This window comes from Arachis ipaensis, chromosome B9 (assembly GCF_059453495.1).
Source record: "Arachis ipaensis isolate K30076 ecotype BB chromosome B9, ASM5945349v1, whole genome shotgun sequence".
NCBI lineage: Eukaryota > Viridiplantae > Streptophyta > Magnoliopsida > Fabales > Fabaceae > Arachis > Arachis ipaensis.
In genome coordinates this window covers 152494897-152510157 of record NC_142444.1, presented here as the reverse complement: position 1 = coordinate 152510157, position 15261 = coordinate 152494897, and the positions used below count along the sequence as shown (strand labels likewise).

Sequence of the window (15261 nt, the reverse complement as noted above, 5' to 3'; positions counted from 1 at the left end):
CTTTCTTCTTCTCCTTTTACGCGAACCCTAAACCCAGTCACCCACAAAACACTTCTCTCTCCCATTCTTCCACGGTTCCACCTCCAACCTCCATGCTTGAGAGAAGGAGAGGCTGAGGGAGCCAGAGAGTGTTGTCCACCGTTAAGAAAGTCGCCAATCGTCGCTCGAAGTCGTTCATTCATCGCCGTCGCAGGGTCACCGTCGCAACAAAGCCAAAGCCGAGCAGCACTCCAACCAGTCCGTCGCCGAGCAGCAGTCCGTCGCCGAGCAGCAATCCAGTCGCAGAGCAAGACTCCAGTGGCCGAGCAACCAGTCCCTCTCCTGCAAAAATCCAAAAAGCAACAGAACGATGTCTTCTTCGGATGTTAGATTTTGTGCTTGGTTATAATTTTTTTTACAGTAATTAATGTATATATTGTCAACAAAATCCTAGTCTGCAATATTTTTAGTGATATTTGTACTTGATTTAGTGAGATTTTTAGTGATATTTGTACTTGATTTAACCTGAATAATTGTTTTTAGTGTCTTTTTGAATATATATGTGTAGCTGTCTCTGATTATTTGTGGTCATTTAAATTCTGTTGATTGGCTTTAAAAATGAATTACTTATGGTTTTGTTTATGAGCTGCTTTGGTTTTGTTTATGAGCTGTGTATCAGCTGCTTATGTCTTAGTAGATTTGTGTTGAATTATCTCAAAATAATGTATGGCAGTTAGTGAGTATTAAATGATGCAAATAAACTAGCTAGTTGTACTGTTAGGTGAGTTTCTGATTGTATGTTGAGAAGCAAAAGTTTTGGTGCAAGGTGTTGAAGTTGTTATCCAATACTTGTTGAAAGAATACAATCCATTGTTAGATCATGTTGTTTTTAAATTCAATGATGCTTGTTTGGTGGATTGAGCAAAAAGTGAAAGAAGATAACTATTAGAGCTTTTGATCCTTTTTTATTCAATCAATTGAATAATGCATACACATTTGCACAAAAATAGTATTAAAAGATAGAAGTTATTTTAACTTCAATTAATTAAGCTCATCCATTAAATCATGTACTGCATTATTTTGTGTTATTGATATTAAATGTCATTGCTATTCTTTTTTACTGTTGAGTGCATTCTTATGCGTTTAAGTCATCAATTCATTATTGTTGCTCAACAGTGGAAGATTTTAGTGTGGGCAACTTTGTAGGCAACAGTGCTCATAAAGAGAAATGAAGAGAGAAATGAAGAGAGAATCAAAATTGTCCACTAACAATGGTTGAATTTGAAATTTTATAGTGTAATGTGCTTGTATGCATGCTTTAAAGGATTCATATACTAGCTATTGGTTTATTTTATATACAGGTTGTCTGCACCTTTTCATAGTAGTCTAGTTTCATCTTTGTTGCTGGAAACAAAACTGTGGTGCTGTTCATGAGTTAAAAATGCTAATTTTTCATTGTTCTATTTATATGTATGCAGCCAACAAGCAATGAGGTGCCCAATGAACGGACGCCTGAAGTTGGGGGTGAAAATGTTGAGTCCGTGGTACGTTCTTCAACGGACAGTGGCTGGTGTGGATTCAGATTAAGCATGGTGGCTGTTTGGTTTTTATTTATTTTAAAGTGAATGTTTCGGTTTAAAATGTGTTTATTTTTGTTGTTTTGCTAGACATTTTTAATTGTCTTTGTTTTATGTTTAATTAAATTGAATTTGTATTGGATTTGGATGTGATATACTCTTATTATTCTAGTTTATTGAAGATTTTAAACTTCATTTTATAGTATTTTAAATTCTGATTATTAAGTGTAAAAAAATAAAAAAAATTGACTGAACCAAATTACTATTGGTTCGATTCGGTTGTTCAAACAACAACCAACCGAATAGTTGGTTTCATTATACAATTGATCAGGTCGATTTGGTTAATTTTCGGTCCAAAACCAACCTGAACCGAGCCGATTACATCCGTAGTTATTAGGTACTTAATTAGGTTGGAGGGTCCATGATTAAAACGAAGCCCGCGCGCGGCTTGAGTCAAATTGGGTCCCCGGAGAAAACAATAAGTAATAATTTGTTTTGTTGAAAACAAAGCACATAGGACAATGGTTATTTAATAGTTAATAGTTTGAGTTTAAAGGTGAATGTTAATGGTGAAAAAATATAAAGTAGATGTTAAGGGGGGTAAAGAAAAGCAATCTATATAAAGGGAGTGGCATTGGGTTGAGAAAGAGCAAAAGCAAAGCTTACCCACTTTGGAAGTGAGAAAAACAATGAGGTCCCTAATGGCCTCTTCTCTCATCCTTGCATTGGCAATGCTTTCTTCTCTAAGCTTGCAAATCTCCGCTGATAACTACCTCTACTCATCACCCCCACCACCCAAGTCTCCGCCGTACCATTACTCCTCCCCTCCTCCGCCGCCTAAGAAGGCACCTTACTACTATCACTCTCCACCACCACCCCCTAAGAAGCCTTACTACTATCATTCTCCACCACCACCGGTGTCTTCACCTCCACCACCCTACTACTACCATTCTCCACCTCCGCCGGTGTCTTCACCACCACCACCATATTACTACCATTCTCCTCCTCCACCACCTAAGAAGCCTTACTACTACCATTCTCCACCTCCACCACCAAAGAAGCCTTACCATTACTCATCACCACCGCCGCCGCCATACCATTACTCATCTCCTCCACCACCACCAAAGAAACCCTACAAGTACTCATCACCACCACCACCACCACCGGTTCACATTTACCCCCCTCACCCACACCCTCATCCTCATCCTCATCCACACCCACACCCATATCCACACCCTCATCCTCACCCAGTGTACCACTCTCCGCCACCACCAAAGAAGCCTTACACGTACCCATCTCCTCCACCTCCGGTCCACCACGTACACCCTCACCCAGCGTATCACTCTCCTCCACCTCCTAAGAAGCCTTACTACTACCACTCTCCACCACCACCACCAGTGCACCATCACTACCCTCACCCTCACCCTCACCCTCACCCCCTCCCCCACCCTCACCCTAAACCAGTTTACCACTCTCCTCCACCACCCTACAAGTACCCATCTCCTCCACCTCCAGTGCACCACCACCACCCTAAACCCCCCTACAAGTACTCATCTCCACCACCACCAGTGCACCACCATTATCCTCACCCTCACCCCCTTCCCCACCCTCACCCCCTCCCTCACCCTCACCCGCTTCCCCACCCTCACCCCCTCCCTCACCCTCACCCCCTCCCCCACCCTCACCCCCTCCCCCACCCTCACCCGGTATACCACTCTCCTCCACCACCTTATAAGTACCCATCTCCACCACCACCTGTTCACCCTGCTCCTTACATTCCTCACCCAGTTTACCACTCTCCTCCACCGCCTTATAAGTACCCGTCTCCACCTCCACCGGTTCACCCTGCTCCCTACATTCCTCACCCGGTTTACCACTCTCCTCCACCGCCCTACAAGAAGCCTTACAAGTACTCATCTCCTCCACCACCGCCATACAAGTATCAGTCTCCACCACCACCACCACACTACGTTTATGCATCTCCTCCCCCTCCTTACCACTATTAGATAACTTAGTTTAGCACTCTTGGTAAGTTTCTTTCTTTCTTTCTTATCATCTCTTATTTTTTAGATAATTTTATTCTTCATGCGATAACGGTACCTATTTAATATCGTCAACAACTACATAATTCACTCTAACTATATTTATCTCTACGTAAAAATGCGTTCGTTATTAGTACAATAATATAAGAGTAGTGCTAGATAAATAATGACTATCTTAAACAACATGAACAACTACCGATCAAATAAAAATATACTATATCTTAATTTAATGTTATTAATTAAATTTAAAATTAATTTACATTGTTTATACATTATTCAAAAATATTGCTGGTAACCTAATCTTTTCATAATACAATCATAACATATAAAGTCTAGCTAGTTAGTCCAAGATATATCACTACTTTTTCAAAACATGAGTTTTTGTCTAGCTAGTTCAAGATATTCTCTATGTATAATAAAGTCTGCATAAAAAAACAAAATAGGAACATTTTTTCTCATTTAGGTTTGGTTATGATGACATGGACTTGACATGCTAACAATGATACGGCCGGGTCTACTGGTTTTTTTTTTCTTTAAATTTTTGTTGTAGGGTATGAGGAGAGAATATATAAATATGTGAAAATAAAGAAAGCGATAGATGGGGATTGAAGAGGAATGAATGAAGAACACACAAGAAGAGAAGAAGATTATTATGCAATTGCAATGGAAGCAAAGTTTCCGCGTTTGGGCTTGCATAATAATAACAATAATATAAGGCGTTAGTTTTATTATATGTTTCTATCATAGGATTGGTTCAAGTCATTTTCTATGCTTTTGTTTAATTTACGAATTATGCTTTGTATTTTCTATTTTGACAGTTGTAAAGCACTGCTGCTTATATATATAAAATTATGGATGATGTGTGATGGTCCATGCACGCTTTCCTGTTACTCAATAGGACAAATGCATGCATTGTAGTTTTCAACCTCTGCTGCATTTTGCAGGGGGTTGTAAAACTAATTATATGTCAAAATTAAATAAAATCTATTCTCCCATCTTCGTCTCCCAAAATGCCAAAATATGTTCCTCCGGTTCTTTTGCCGTAAAAACAAAATACTGTGCACAAAAGAAAATTAAAAAAACATCCATTTAAAATTTTCAAAGAGTTTTATAAAGTATATGACCATTTATTTGTCTTTAATAGATCTTGTTTTTGTGTCAAATAATTTCATTATATGGAATCATATGCCTGACAAGAAGGTTAACAATTAGATCGTTATTATCCTGTATAAAGAAAGAAAAATAAGTACGTTCAAGGCATGTAATAAGTGAAGATTATTGTTTTAAGGTAACAAAAAATATGTGGATAGTACATGATGATAAATTTTTTTATTTTTTATTAAAAAAAGTAATTAGCTCTTTATCAATATTTTCTTTTCACCACAACATTATTTTGTCTAAGGCCGTCAAAATAAATTACACCCGTCGGATTGTCATAAATGGAGAGATGTTTTATTCTAAAATTAGACCTGCAAAATAAAAAAAATAAATGAGTTTCTCTTTAATTCGAAAAAAAATTCATTGTTTGATTTTATTTAACCTGTTTATTTTTATTTTTTTAAGAAAAAGTTTCAAAAAGTCTATAACCAATTTTATTTTTCACCTAAAAATAAAAATTAAAAAAATAGATTATAAATTTGATATTTTTGTTCCAAAACTAATTTTCTTTTTTTAATAAAAATATAAAAATAAATATATTTTCCATAAAATTTAAAAATTTAAAAAAATATCCCTAAATTTTATTATTTTAATTAATTCAATTTTATTCCTCTCTTTAAATTTTGCTTATCAACCTATGGTCAATATTTATTTTTCATATTTATCCTACAAAGACTATTCTTGACGAAAAAGAAATTTATTATTTCTTTAATTGAATAAATATTTCTCGTGGTTTCAAAGTGAAGGATGTGATATATATCGTTATAGACGATGGAGAGTTGGAGACATTATATTCCCCCTACCTATTTCTTTTTCCTTTTTTATCAGTGAGACAGATGTCGCTCACTTACTTGCTAAAGAAAAGTCAAACAAATTTATTCACATTTGTAGGATATTATTGAAATAAAAAGAAAATAGAAAGAGATATTTACAAAAGAATTTAATTTGATGTTAGATAATATAAAACAGTTTTATATTTATACTTAATTATATAATAATAAGTAAGTAAAAATATTTTTTTTTTATGTTAGCTGTATGAATAATTATTTTAAAATAACAGATGTAACTAAATAATTTTGTAAAAATTTTTACAGTGTATATTATTAAAATTAAATTCAAAACAGAACCGGAAAAAAGAACGAGAGATTCAAACTAAGTGTATTACTAAACACGGAGGGGACTAAAAGTAATATTATCAAAATAGAAGTAATAATATCTATTTATCGAATAATATTGTGAAAATTATATATAATTAAACTCATAAATCATATCATGTAAAGTTATATTTGAATGAAGATGAGCGGATATTACACTGAAAAGACTCATATACATCAGAAAATCAGTAAAATTTATTTGTTATACAAAAGCATATATATATATAATTAAATATTTACAAAGTAAAAACACTTATAATATATAAGTTATTTAATTTTGACTGCATGAAAAGTAAAACATTTTAAAAAATATTAATAAGCAAACTAAACTCAATAATTATCTAGACACCAAAAAAAAAAAAAAAAACTCAATAATTATGTTGTACCTAATAATAAAAAGTCATGGTCCTATTTATTTGTCTTTCTCTTCTTTAGTCCCGGTTGCCGTTGTTAATTGGCAAAAGAAAAAAAAAATAAATAAATAAAGAATGCATGGCATTAATTAAGTCAAGAAATAAAAGAATGGACACTGAATCAAATTTGAAGAAAAAAGGGCAGACACTTGGTTGAGTGAGTTGTGAGAATGGCGAGTTTGTCACTTGCTCCACGTTTTTTCCTAACACCTTTGGACATCACATCTAATCACAAACATTATTGAGATGTACCAAGACCCTACCATCCAACATTTCATTTCTTATTGTGCCACATGATGATCCATGTGATCGAGTTGGTGAGTTTGTGACGCTCAGATTATTTGTCTCTTATTTCTTTATCTATTTTAATTTTCTTGTCATGAATCTGGACACAAACTTTAATTAATAAATTACTCATATAAAATTAATAATAAGAGCCAAATCCATAAAACAAAGTTTTAAAAAACCAATTGATTATCAACCCGATGGAATAAAGGTTTCATGGTTTAAAAGTTTAATCAAATTTTAATTAAAATTAAATTGAATATAATAAAATAATATATTTATATGTTAATATTGTTTTTTTATATTTTATTATTTTAAATCGATTAATCACTAAAAAACTAGATCAATTTCACTGATTTATCGATTTTTTTTACTAATTTACTGTTGATCATCTAAAAAATTTTAAGTTGATAAAATGAAGTAATATAAATGGTTATATCACTACAAAAATTTGATTAATTAGCGATAAATTTTTGCGAGAAATATTTTTTGTTACTAATTCGTCACTAACTTGCGAGGAATTAGTGACGCACTAACAACAAACTTAATGAGCGGTCACAAAATCTAATTTTTCTTGTAGTGAGATACTTATTGATTTGTTACTAGGTTAAAAAGAATTTGTGATGACATTTGTGATTGTAGTTCAACTAATTAAATACATATTATTTCCTAGCAAATTAGCGACTACTTCATAACTCTACTTTCTCATTTAGAATAGCTTTGATTTAGTGACAAAATTCCTACAAATTTGATTAATGATTTTCAATGATTAGCTATAGATTTACTATAAAATGTGACAGATTTGTGATCATATTAGCGGATAACTTGTGATGAATTATGTTAGGAAAATTCCTTGCTAATTAGCATCAACTAAACATTCTATTTTGTCTACGAAGTTAGTTTGGAATTAGCGATGATTCTGCTGCAGTAGAGTTTGTCACTAATTAGCTTTTACTTTAGTGACGGATTTGCGACTATTTATTCGTAAGCTAAAAAACTTTCCGATGAATTAGCGACTATTGTGTTTGCCTCACTGATCTGCGGCTTGTAATTAGCGAGGAAAATATTAGTTGTTAGGCGGTAGCTAATCTGTCACATATTATATTTTGCGTCAGATTAGCAATTATTTTACGATTCTTTTTATGGTAGCTAATCAGCGATATTCTTATAATGTATTTCTAACACTTTTTTTCAAGTAAAAACCTCTTTTTAAGGTTATTTTTTACATATGAAAATAATTATAGTGTAACTCAATCAAATAGAAGTTTATAAAATATTTACACTACTATGATATAAGTGAAAATGGCAGGTTGTGTTTTGCTTTTTCAATTTTTTTGTTTGTTTTTGTTTTTAAAACTCACAAAATGCGCATTTTGTGTTTGTTAACCTTTTCTTTTTTTGTGTGTTTGTTTTTTGCCTACTTGCAAAATGTAGTGGAACCTAACTAATGTTAGAATTGCTGTAACTATCTCGTTATAAATTTTTGACAGATCAAATTTTATGAGTAACAAATTTTTGATAGTATGTAAAAAAAATTATTAATATTAATTAATAACTATTATAATAATAATATTAATATTAATCATAGTACTATTCATAATCATAATAAAAATATTAATAGTCGTACTCGTACCATTTTCCAGTTAATAATAATAATAATAATAATAATAATAATAATAATAATAATAATAATAATAATCTGTTAATAATAATAATATTATTATAATAATTAATAATATATTAAATAATAATAAGAAGAATATAATAATGATATAATAATAACCATTATTATTATACTCTTTCGAATAATAATACATTAATAAATTATTATTATTTTTAGAATAAATGACGCATATAAATCAACTAGAGGCTAGTTTTACACAATTCCACCAAAGATAAAAATGTTACAAAGTTTTACTAAGAGCACTTTTTTATATAGTTCGAATCAGAGCCACTCGAATTAGACATATTGTAATAATTCGAATCACTATAATTCGAATTATGCCTGCATGTACTCATCATAGTAATTTGAATGAAATTTATTCGAATTACACATACACTAACTCATACTAATTCGAATCACCCTGATTCGAATTACACACACTAACACATACTAGTTCGAATTAGCCCACAATTTCGTGTCCATAGTAATTCGAAACAGACTGTTTTAAATTACTACCTGTTTTGGCTGCCGTTGGTAATTCGAATCCTACTCATTCGAATTACATGGCCCTTGTCTATATAAAGAGTTTGAGGTAACCTCATTCGAACCACTATTCTAAATCCATGCCCCACCAAATTCCAGAGAAAAGGACCCCGTACGACTCCAACAAAGGCTTGAGCAGAATATTTAGCCGATGGGGGATAATTCGGACCGACTTTATCGTTTGGATGGAGTAGCCCATATAGCTAATGTTATTAATGAAGATGTTAGTGAACTTCACATAAAAATACTCATGTAGGTCTCATAAAAATACTCAGAGGATCTTTATCAGTGAACTTCACACCAGAGCGTATTTTTCTCTTAATGGACCCTCTATAATGCACCAATACTACAAAACTCTCCTTACTAGTCATTTTGTCTATCTCACTCTAATGAACACAATTTACATTCACACCATATTTATACACGTCTGGGGCTTCATAATTCGAAACAGCCAATTTCAAATTATATATACATAACTTGAATTAGCTAGATTCGAACTGCCTATCGAATATCTCACCATATAATTCAAATCAGAGTGATTCGAACTACCCCATGCATAATTCGAATCAGTTCGATTTGAACTACCTAGCATGCATAGTCCCTCATAATTCGAACAGTATTGATTCGAATTACTCCTGTTTTTAGTTCGAGTTAGATTGATTCAAATTACATAGAGACATACTTTTGGTTGATCCATGTCTCATAATTTACTGCGATTTTCCCTTATTTTTATTATATTATTCAGTATTATAAAATATTAATAATATATTATTAATATTATGATATTATCCTGAATAATAATATACTAATAATAATAATTAATAATATATAACAAAAACAGTAATAATAATAATAAGAATAAGAATAATAATAATAATAGTAGTTATTAATAACAAAAAATATACTAATTATAAATTATTCATAATATGCTGATTAATAATAATATGTTAAGAATAATATATAACTCATGATTATGAATATATTAATAATATATTATTCAAAACAACAGAAACCGTTTAACACTAACACTAACATTCTAACAATAATAATAATCATAATAATAATAATAATGGTGTTCATACCCTGGCCCAATAATAAAGGTCCAGGACCCCAGCAAATAGGCCCAACCCAAAGGGTTGGCCCTCACCCAGTACCAGCCTTCATTCCAAGAAGTCGGTACTAAACACGACCTGCTCCAAAGAAGTCGGATACGAGGGTTATCTGGCAGATAACGCTCATTCACTGAGTAACTGTCCCTAGAAACTCTCTAACCACTTCATAGAGCCATATCTTAACCTCCCTAAGATATGGGAACGGTTATCCACCTAAAAAGGTGGCACTACTTCAGCGGTGGTTATTGGTTCACCACTATAAATACACTGACACCATTCAGGTATCTCTAAGTTCCAATATACATTCTAACCTGCTCCCACTCTTGCTAACTTAAGCATCGGAGTGTCTTTGCAGGTACCACCCCCCATTCTTTCTCACGCACAAGTCGGACGGAGGAACACCGAGTACCAGGTCCACTCGATAGCCACCTCCCTCACACGTTTGGGCCAACCTACGCCATCCGGCCCATTAATCTCCGGTTACCCACCGTAACATTGGCGCCGTTGCCGGGGACCCGAGAGATCAACCAGTGATGGCGGATAGATCCCCTGAAGAGGGTCATGTGGAGACAGATTCCGAACAAGAGAATTTGAACACTGGAAACAATGAGGCAGATCAGACCCTCCACCAGGAAGCCAATGATCAACATAGGGAAGGCACCTCCGGAATCAAAAATCCAAAGGTGAACTCCTCGGAGGGGCGCGAATCAGAAAAAGAAGGACCCTCCCACACTAGTGAGCTTATGGGATTAATCCATAGCCGCCTCGAGCAGCTAGAACAGGAGCGGGAACGACAAAAGGAAGCCGAAAAGAACCTAAAAGAGGAGATGGAGCGACGAAAAGAGTTAGAAAGAAAACTCTTAAAATTGGAATCCTCCCTCAAAGGTCGGAATTCCCACGGCGAGAGAGAAGATTCTCCCTTAGGAGAGAAAGATCCTTTTAGCGAGGACATAATGAGGGCAAAAGTTCCAAGAAACTTTAGAAGCCCCGATATGGACCTCTACGATGGGACCACTGATCCAAAGCATCATCTGAGCAACTTTAAAAGTCGGATGTATCTGACTGACGCTTCTGACGCTACGCGATGCAAAGCTTTTCCGACAACCTTATCAAAAGCAGCGATGAAAGGGTTCGACAGCCTCCCTCCGAGGTCAATTACCAGTTTTGAAGACCTCTCAAGAAAGTTCTTGATGAGGTTCTCCATCCAGAAGGACAAAGTAAAGCATGCACCAAGTCTCCTGGGAATAAAACAGGAGGTCGGGGAGTCCTTACGGGCCTATATGGAAAGATTCAACAAAGCGTGTTTGGAGATCCAAGACCTGCCCACCGAAGCAGTCATCATGGGGCTAGTCAATGGTCTTAGAGAAGGCCCCTTCTCACAGTCCATATCAAAAAGACACCCCGCCTCTTTAAATGATGTACAGGAAAGAGCTGAAAAGTACATCAATATGGAAGAAAACGCTAGGCTAAGAGACCCGAGTTTGCGACCCGGACACCCTCCCTCAACGAAAGAAAGGGAGAGGGAAGCTAAGAAGAAGGAAGAACTCGGCCTCGACAGGCCAAGAAAATATCACTCTTATACTCCACTGAAAGTTCCTGTAGTGGATGTGTACAGAGAAATTTGCAATACCGAAAGGCTACCTCCTCCCAGGCCCATTAAAAATAAAAGAGGAGGGAGCCGCGGTGATTACTGTGAGTACCATAAAATATATGGGCACTCCACAAACGACTGTTACGACCTTAAAAATGTGATAGAAAAATTGGCCAGAGAAGGTCGGCTTGACAAATATCTCATAGAAAGGTCGGACAGTCATGGAAAAAGAAAGCGAGACGATATGGATAAAAGAGACCCACCACCACAAACTCCGGAAAGACATATCCATATGATCTCAGGAGGGTTTGCGGGAGGGGGACTCACAAAATCCTCTCGTAAAAGACATCTCAAGAGAATTTACCAGGTCGAAGAGGGATCCTCCGACCTCCCAACCATTTCATTCACAAAGGAAGATGGGCGAGGGATAATCCCTGGGCACGACGACCCAGTGGTAATCACCATGATCCTGGCAAATGCCCACCTACACAGAACACTAGTAGATCAAGGAAGCTCGGCGGACATCCTCTTCAAGCCCGCTTTCGACAAACTGGGATTAGATGAGAAGGAGTTAAGAGCCTACCCCGACACCTTGTACGGGTTAGGCGACACGCCAATAAAGCCACTAGGATTTTTGCCCCTCCACACCACCTTTGGAAAGGGGGAGAAGACAAAGACTCTAAGTATAGACTTTATAGTCATCGACGTGGGGTCGGCCTATAATGCTTTAATCGGCAGAGCTACCCTTAATCGACTCGGAGCGGTGGTATCGACGCCCCACCTTTGCATGAAATTTCCGACCTCGGCAGGGATAGCAACGGTGAGGGGAGATTAGAAGCTAGCAAGGAAATGCTACAATGAAAGCCTAAACCTGAGAGGAAAAGGCAAAGAAGTTCACACAATAGAACTCGGGGGAGCAAAGATTAAAAAAGAGCTGCGACCCCAGCCCGGGGGAAAAACCGAGGAGATTCAGGTCGGCGAAGAGGAAGGAAAAAATACTCACATAGGGGCCAACCTAAGGGAGACCCTAAGACAAGGGTTGACCAAGATTCTAAGAGATAACTCCGATCTCTTCGCCTGGAAGGCCTCCGACATGCCTGGGATAGACCCCGAGCTCATGTCCCACAAGCTTTCGGTCTACTCGGGATCTCGACCTATACAACAACGAAGACGCAAGCTCGGCCCAGAGCGAGCTCAAATAGTAGAAGAGCAAGTACAAGCGCTCCTAGAAGCCGGTTTTATCAGAGAAGTCAAGTATCCAACATGGCTAGCCAATGTAGTGCTAGTCAAAAAACAAAATGGTAAATGGAGAATGTGCGTCGACTACACTGACTTAAATAAGGCATGTCCCAAGGACCCTTATCCACTACCAAGCATTGACACCCTAGTAGACTCTAGCTCGGGGTATCAATACTTGTCGTTCATGGACGCCTACTCAGGATATAACCAAATCCCGATGTATGAACCAGACCAGGAAAAAACAGCATTCATCACGCCCAGAGCTAACTTTTGCTACGTGGTCATGCCATTTGGATTGAAAAATGCAGGGGCCACATATCAGAGGCTGATGAATAAGGTGTTTGCCCCTCACTTAGGGAGCTTAATGGAAGCATACGTCGACGATATGCTGGTAAAGACCAAGAAGGAAGTCGACCTCCTATCTGACCTCTCACAAGTCTTTGACACCATAAGGTTGCACGGGATGAGACTGAATCCTACAAAGTGCGCATTCGCAGTGGAGGCAGGAAAATTTCTAGGATTCATGCTAACACAAAGAGGGATCGAAGCCAATCCCGACAAGTGTAGAGCTATCCTAGAAATGAAAAGCCCGACTTGTTTGAGAGAGGTCCAACAGCTGAATGGCCGACTAGCAGCTCTCTCCAGATTTTTGGCAGGATCAGCACTAAGATCCCTTCCACTGTTCTCCCTGTTGAGAAAGGGACACCAGTTTGAGTGGACTCCCGAATGCGAGGAAGCGTTCCAGAAGTTCAAAAAGTTTTTGAGCCAACCTCCTATTTTGACCCGACCTATAGCCGGAAAAGACCTCATCCTATACCTATCCGTGGCAGACAAGGCTGTCTCAGCAGCCTTGATAAAAAAAGACGAGGTCGGTCAACACCCAATCTATTTCATCAGTAAAGTTCTACAGGGCCCTGAGCTAAGGTATCACAAATTAGAAAAGTTTGCCTACTCCTTAGTAATAGCCTCTCGAAGGCTACGGCCTTACTTCCAAGCTCACACAATAAGAGTACGCACGAACCAACCCATGAAGCAAATCCTCCAAAAAATGGATGTTGTGGGAAGAATGGTTCAATGGGCAATAAAGCTCTCCGAGTTCGACTTGAAGTACGAAACTCGGACGGCGATTAAAGCCCAGTGCCTCGCCGACTTCATTGCAGAATATGCAGGGGATCAAGAGGATAAACCAACTACCTGGGAACTCAACGTGGATGGATCCTCCAATAAAACAGGAAGCGGCGCAGGCATAATATTGGTAGATGAAAGGGGAACCCAGATAGAGGTCTCCCTCAAGTTTGAGTTCCCAGCTTCAAATAATCAGGCAGAATATGAAGCCTTGATCGCAGGATTAAAGCTGGCAGAAGAAGTCGGTGCTACCAAAGTAATGGTATACAGTGACTCTCAAGTGGTGACCTCCCAAATAAGTGGAGAATATCAGGCAAAAGACCCAAATATGAAGAAATACTTGGAAAAAACTCTGGAGCACCTCGGGCGTTTTGCGGAAACCGAGGTCACGCACATAACTCGGGACCTAAATAGCAGAGCAGACGCCCTATCCAAGTTAGCAAGTACCAAGCCAGGGGGAAATAACAGAAGCCTGATCCAAGAAACTCTCCAGGAACCTTCAGTGGTAAAAATGGAAGACAAACATGAAGTCTTTGAAGTGGTCGGATTAAACCTCGGATGAATGAACCCCTTGGTCGAATACCTGAAATTCGACATCCTCCCCAAGGAGGAAAAGGAGGCCAAGAAAATCCGAAGGGAAGCGCAACACTATACCTTGGTGAAAAATATTCTCTATAGAAGAGGGATATCAACACCATTGTTAAAGTGTGTGCCGACCTCAAGAGCCACTGAGGTATTAGAGGAGGTACACAGTGGAATCTGCGGGAACCATCTCGGAGCGAGGTCATTAGCCAGAAAGGTGATCCGAGCTGGATTCTACTGGCCAACCTTGCAGAAAGATGCCACAGACTTTGTGAAAAAATGCCAACCATGTCAAATACACGCAAATTTCCACGTGGCCCCCCCAGAGGAGCTCATCAGTGTCACCTCCCCATGGCCCTTTGCAAAATGGGGAATGGATTTGTTAGGCCCTTTTCCCCAGGCGCCAGGACAAGTCAAATACCTAATAGTGGGAATAGATTATTTCACAAAGTGGATAGAAGCAGAACCACTGGCCACCATCACTGCACAAAGAAGTCGGAGGTTCCTCTACAAAAATATAATCACAAGGTATGGGATACCTTATTCCATTACCACAGATAACGGAACCCAGTTCACCGACTCCACCTTTAGAAGCCTAGTAGCCAGTATGAACATCAAACACCAGTTCACCTCAGTGGAACACCCACAAGCCAACGGGCAAGCCGAAGCAGCCAACAAAGTCATACTGGCAGGGCTGAAGAAAAGATTACAAGACGCGAAAGGAGCATGGGCTGAGGAACTCCAACAAGTACTATGGGCTTACAGAACAACCCCCCAATCCGCCACTGGAGAAACACC

General features: G+C 37.6%; 1 protein-coding gene across 1 annotated transcript; it reads left to right on the top strand.

Annotated features, from left to right (window-relative positions):
• Window positions 1-2127: 2127 nt before the first annotated feature.
• On the top strand, window positions 2128-4593 carry LOC107617712 (uncharacterized). The gene is made up of 2 exons (XM_088498346.1): window positions 2128-3584; window positions 4149-4593. The coding sequence occupies exon 1, from the start codon at window positions 2246-2248 to the stop codon at window positions 3560-3562; it is 1317 nt and encodes a 438-aa protein (XP_088354472.1). The 5' UTR covers window positions 2128-2245; the 3' UTR covers window positions 3563-3584; window positions 4149-4593.
• Window positions 4594-15261: the final 10668 nt, after the last annotated feature.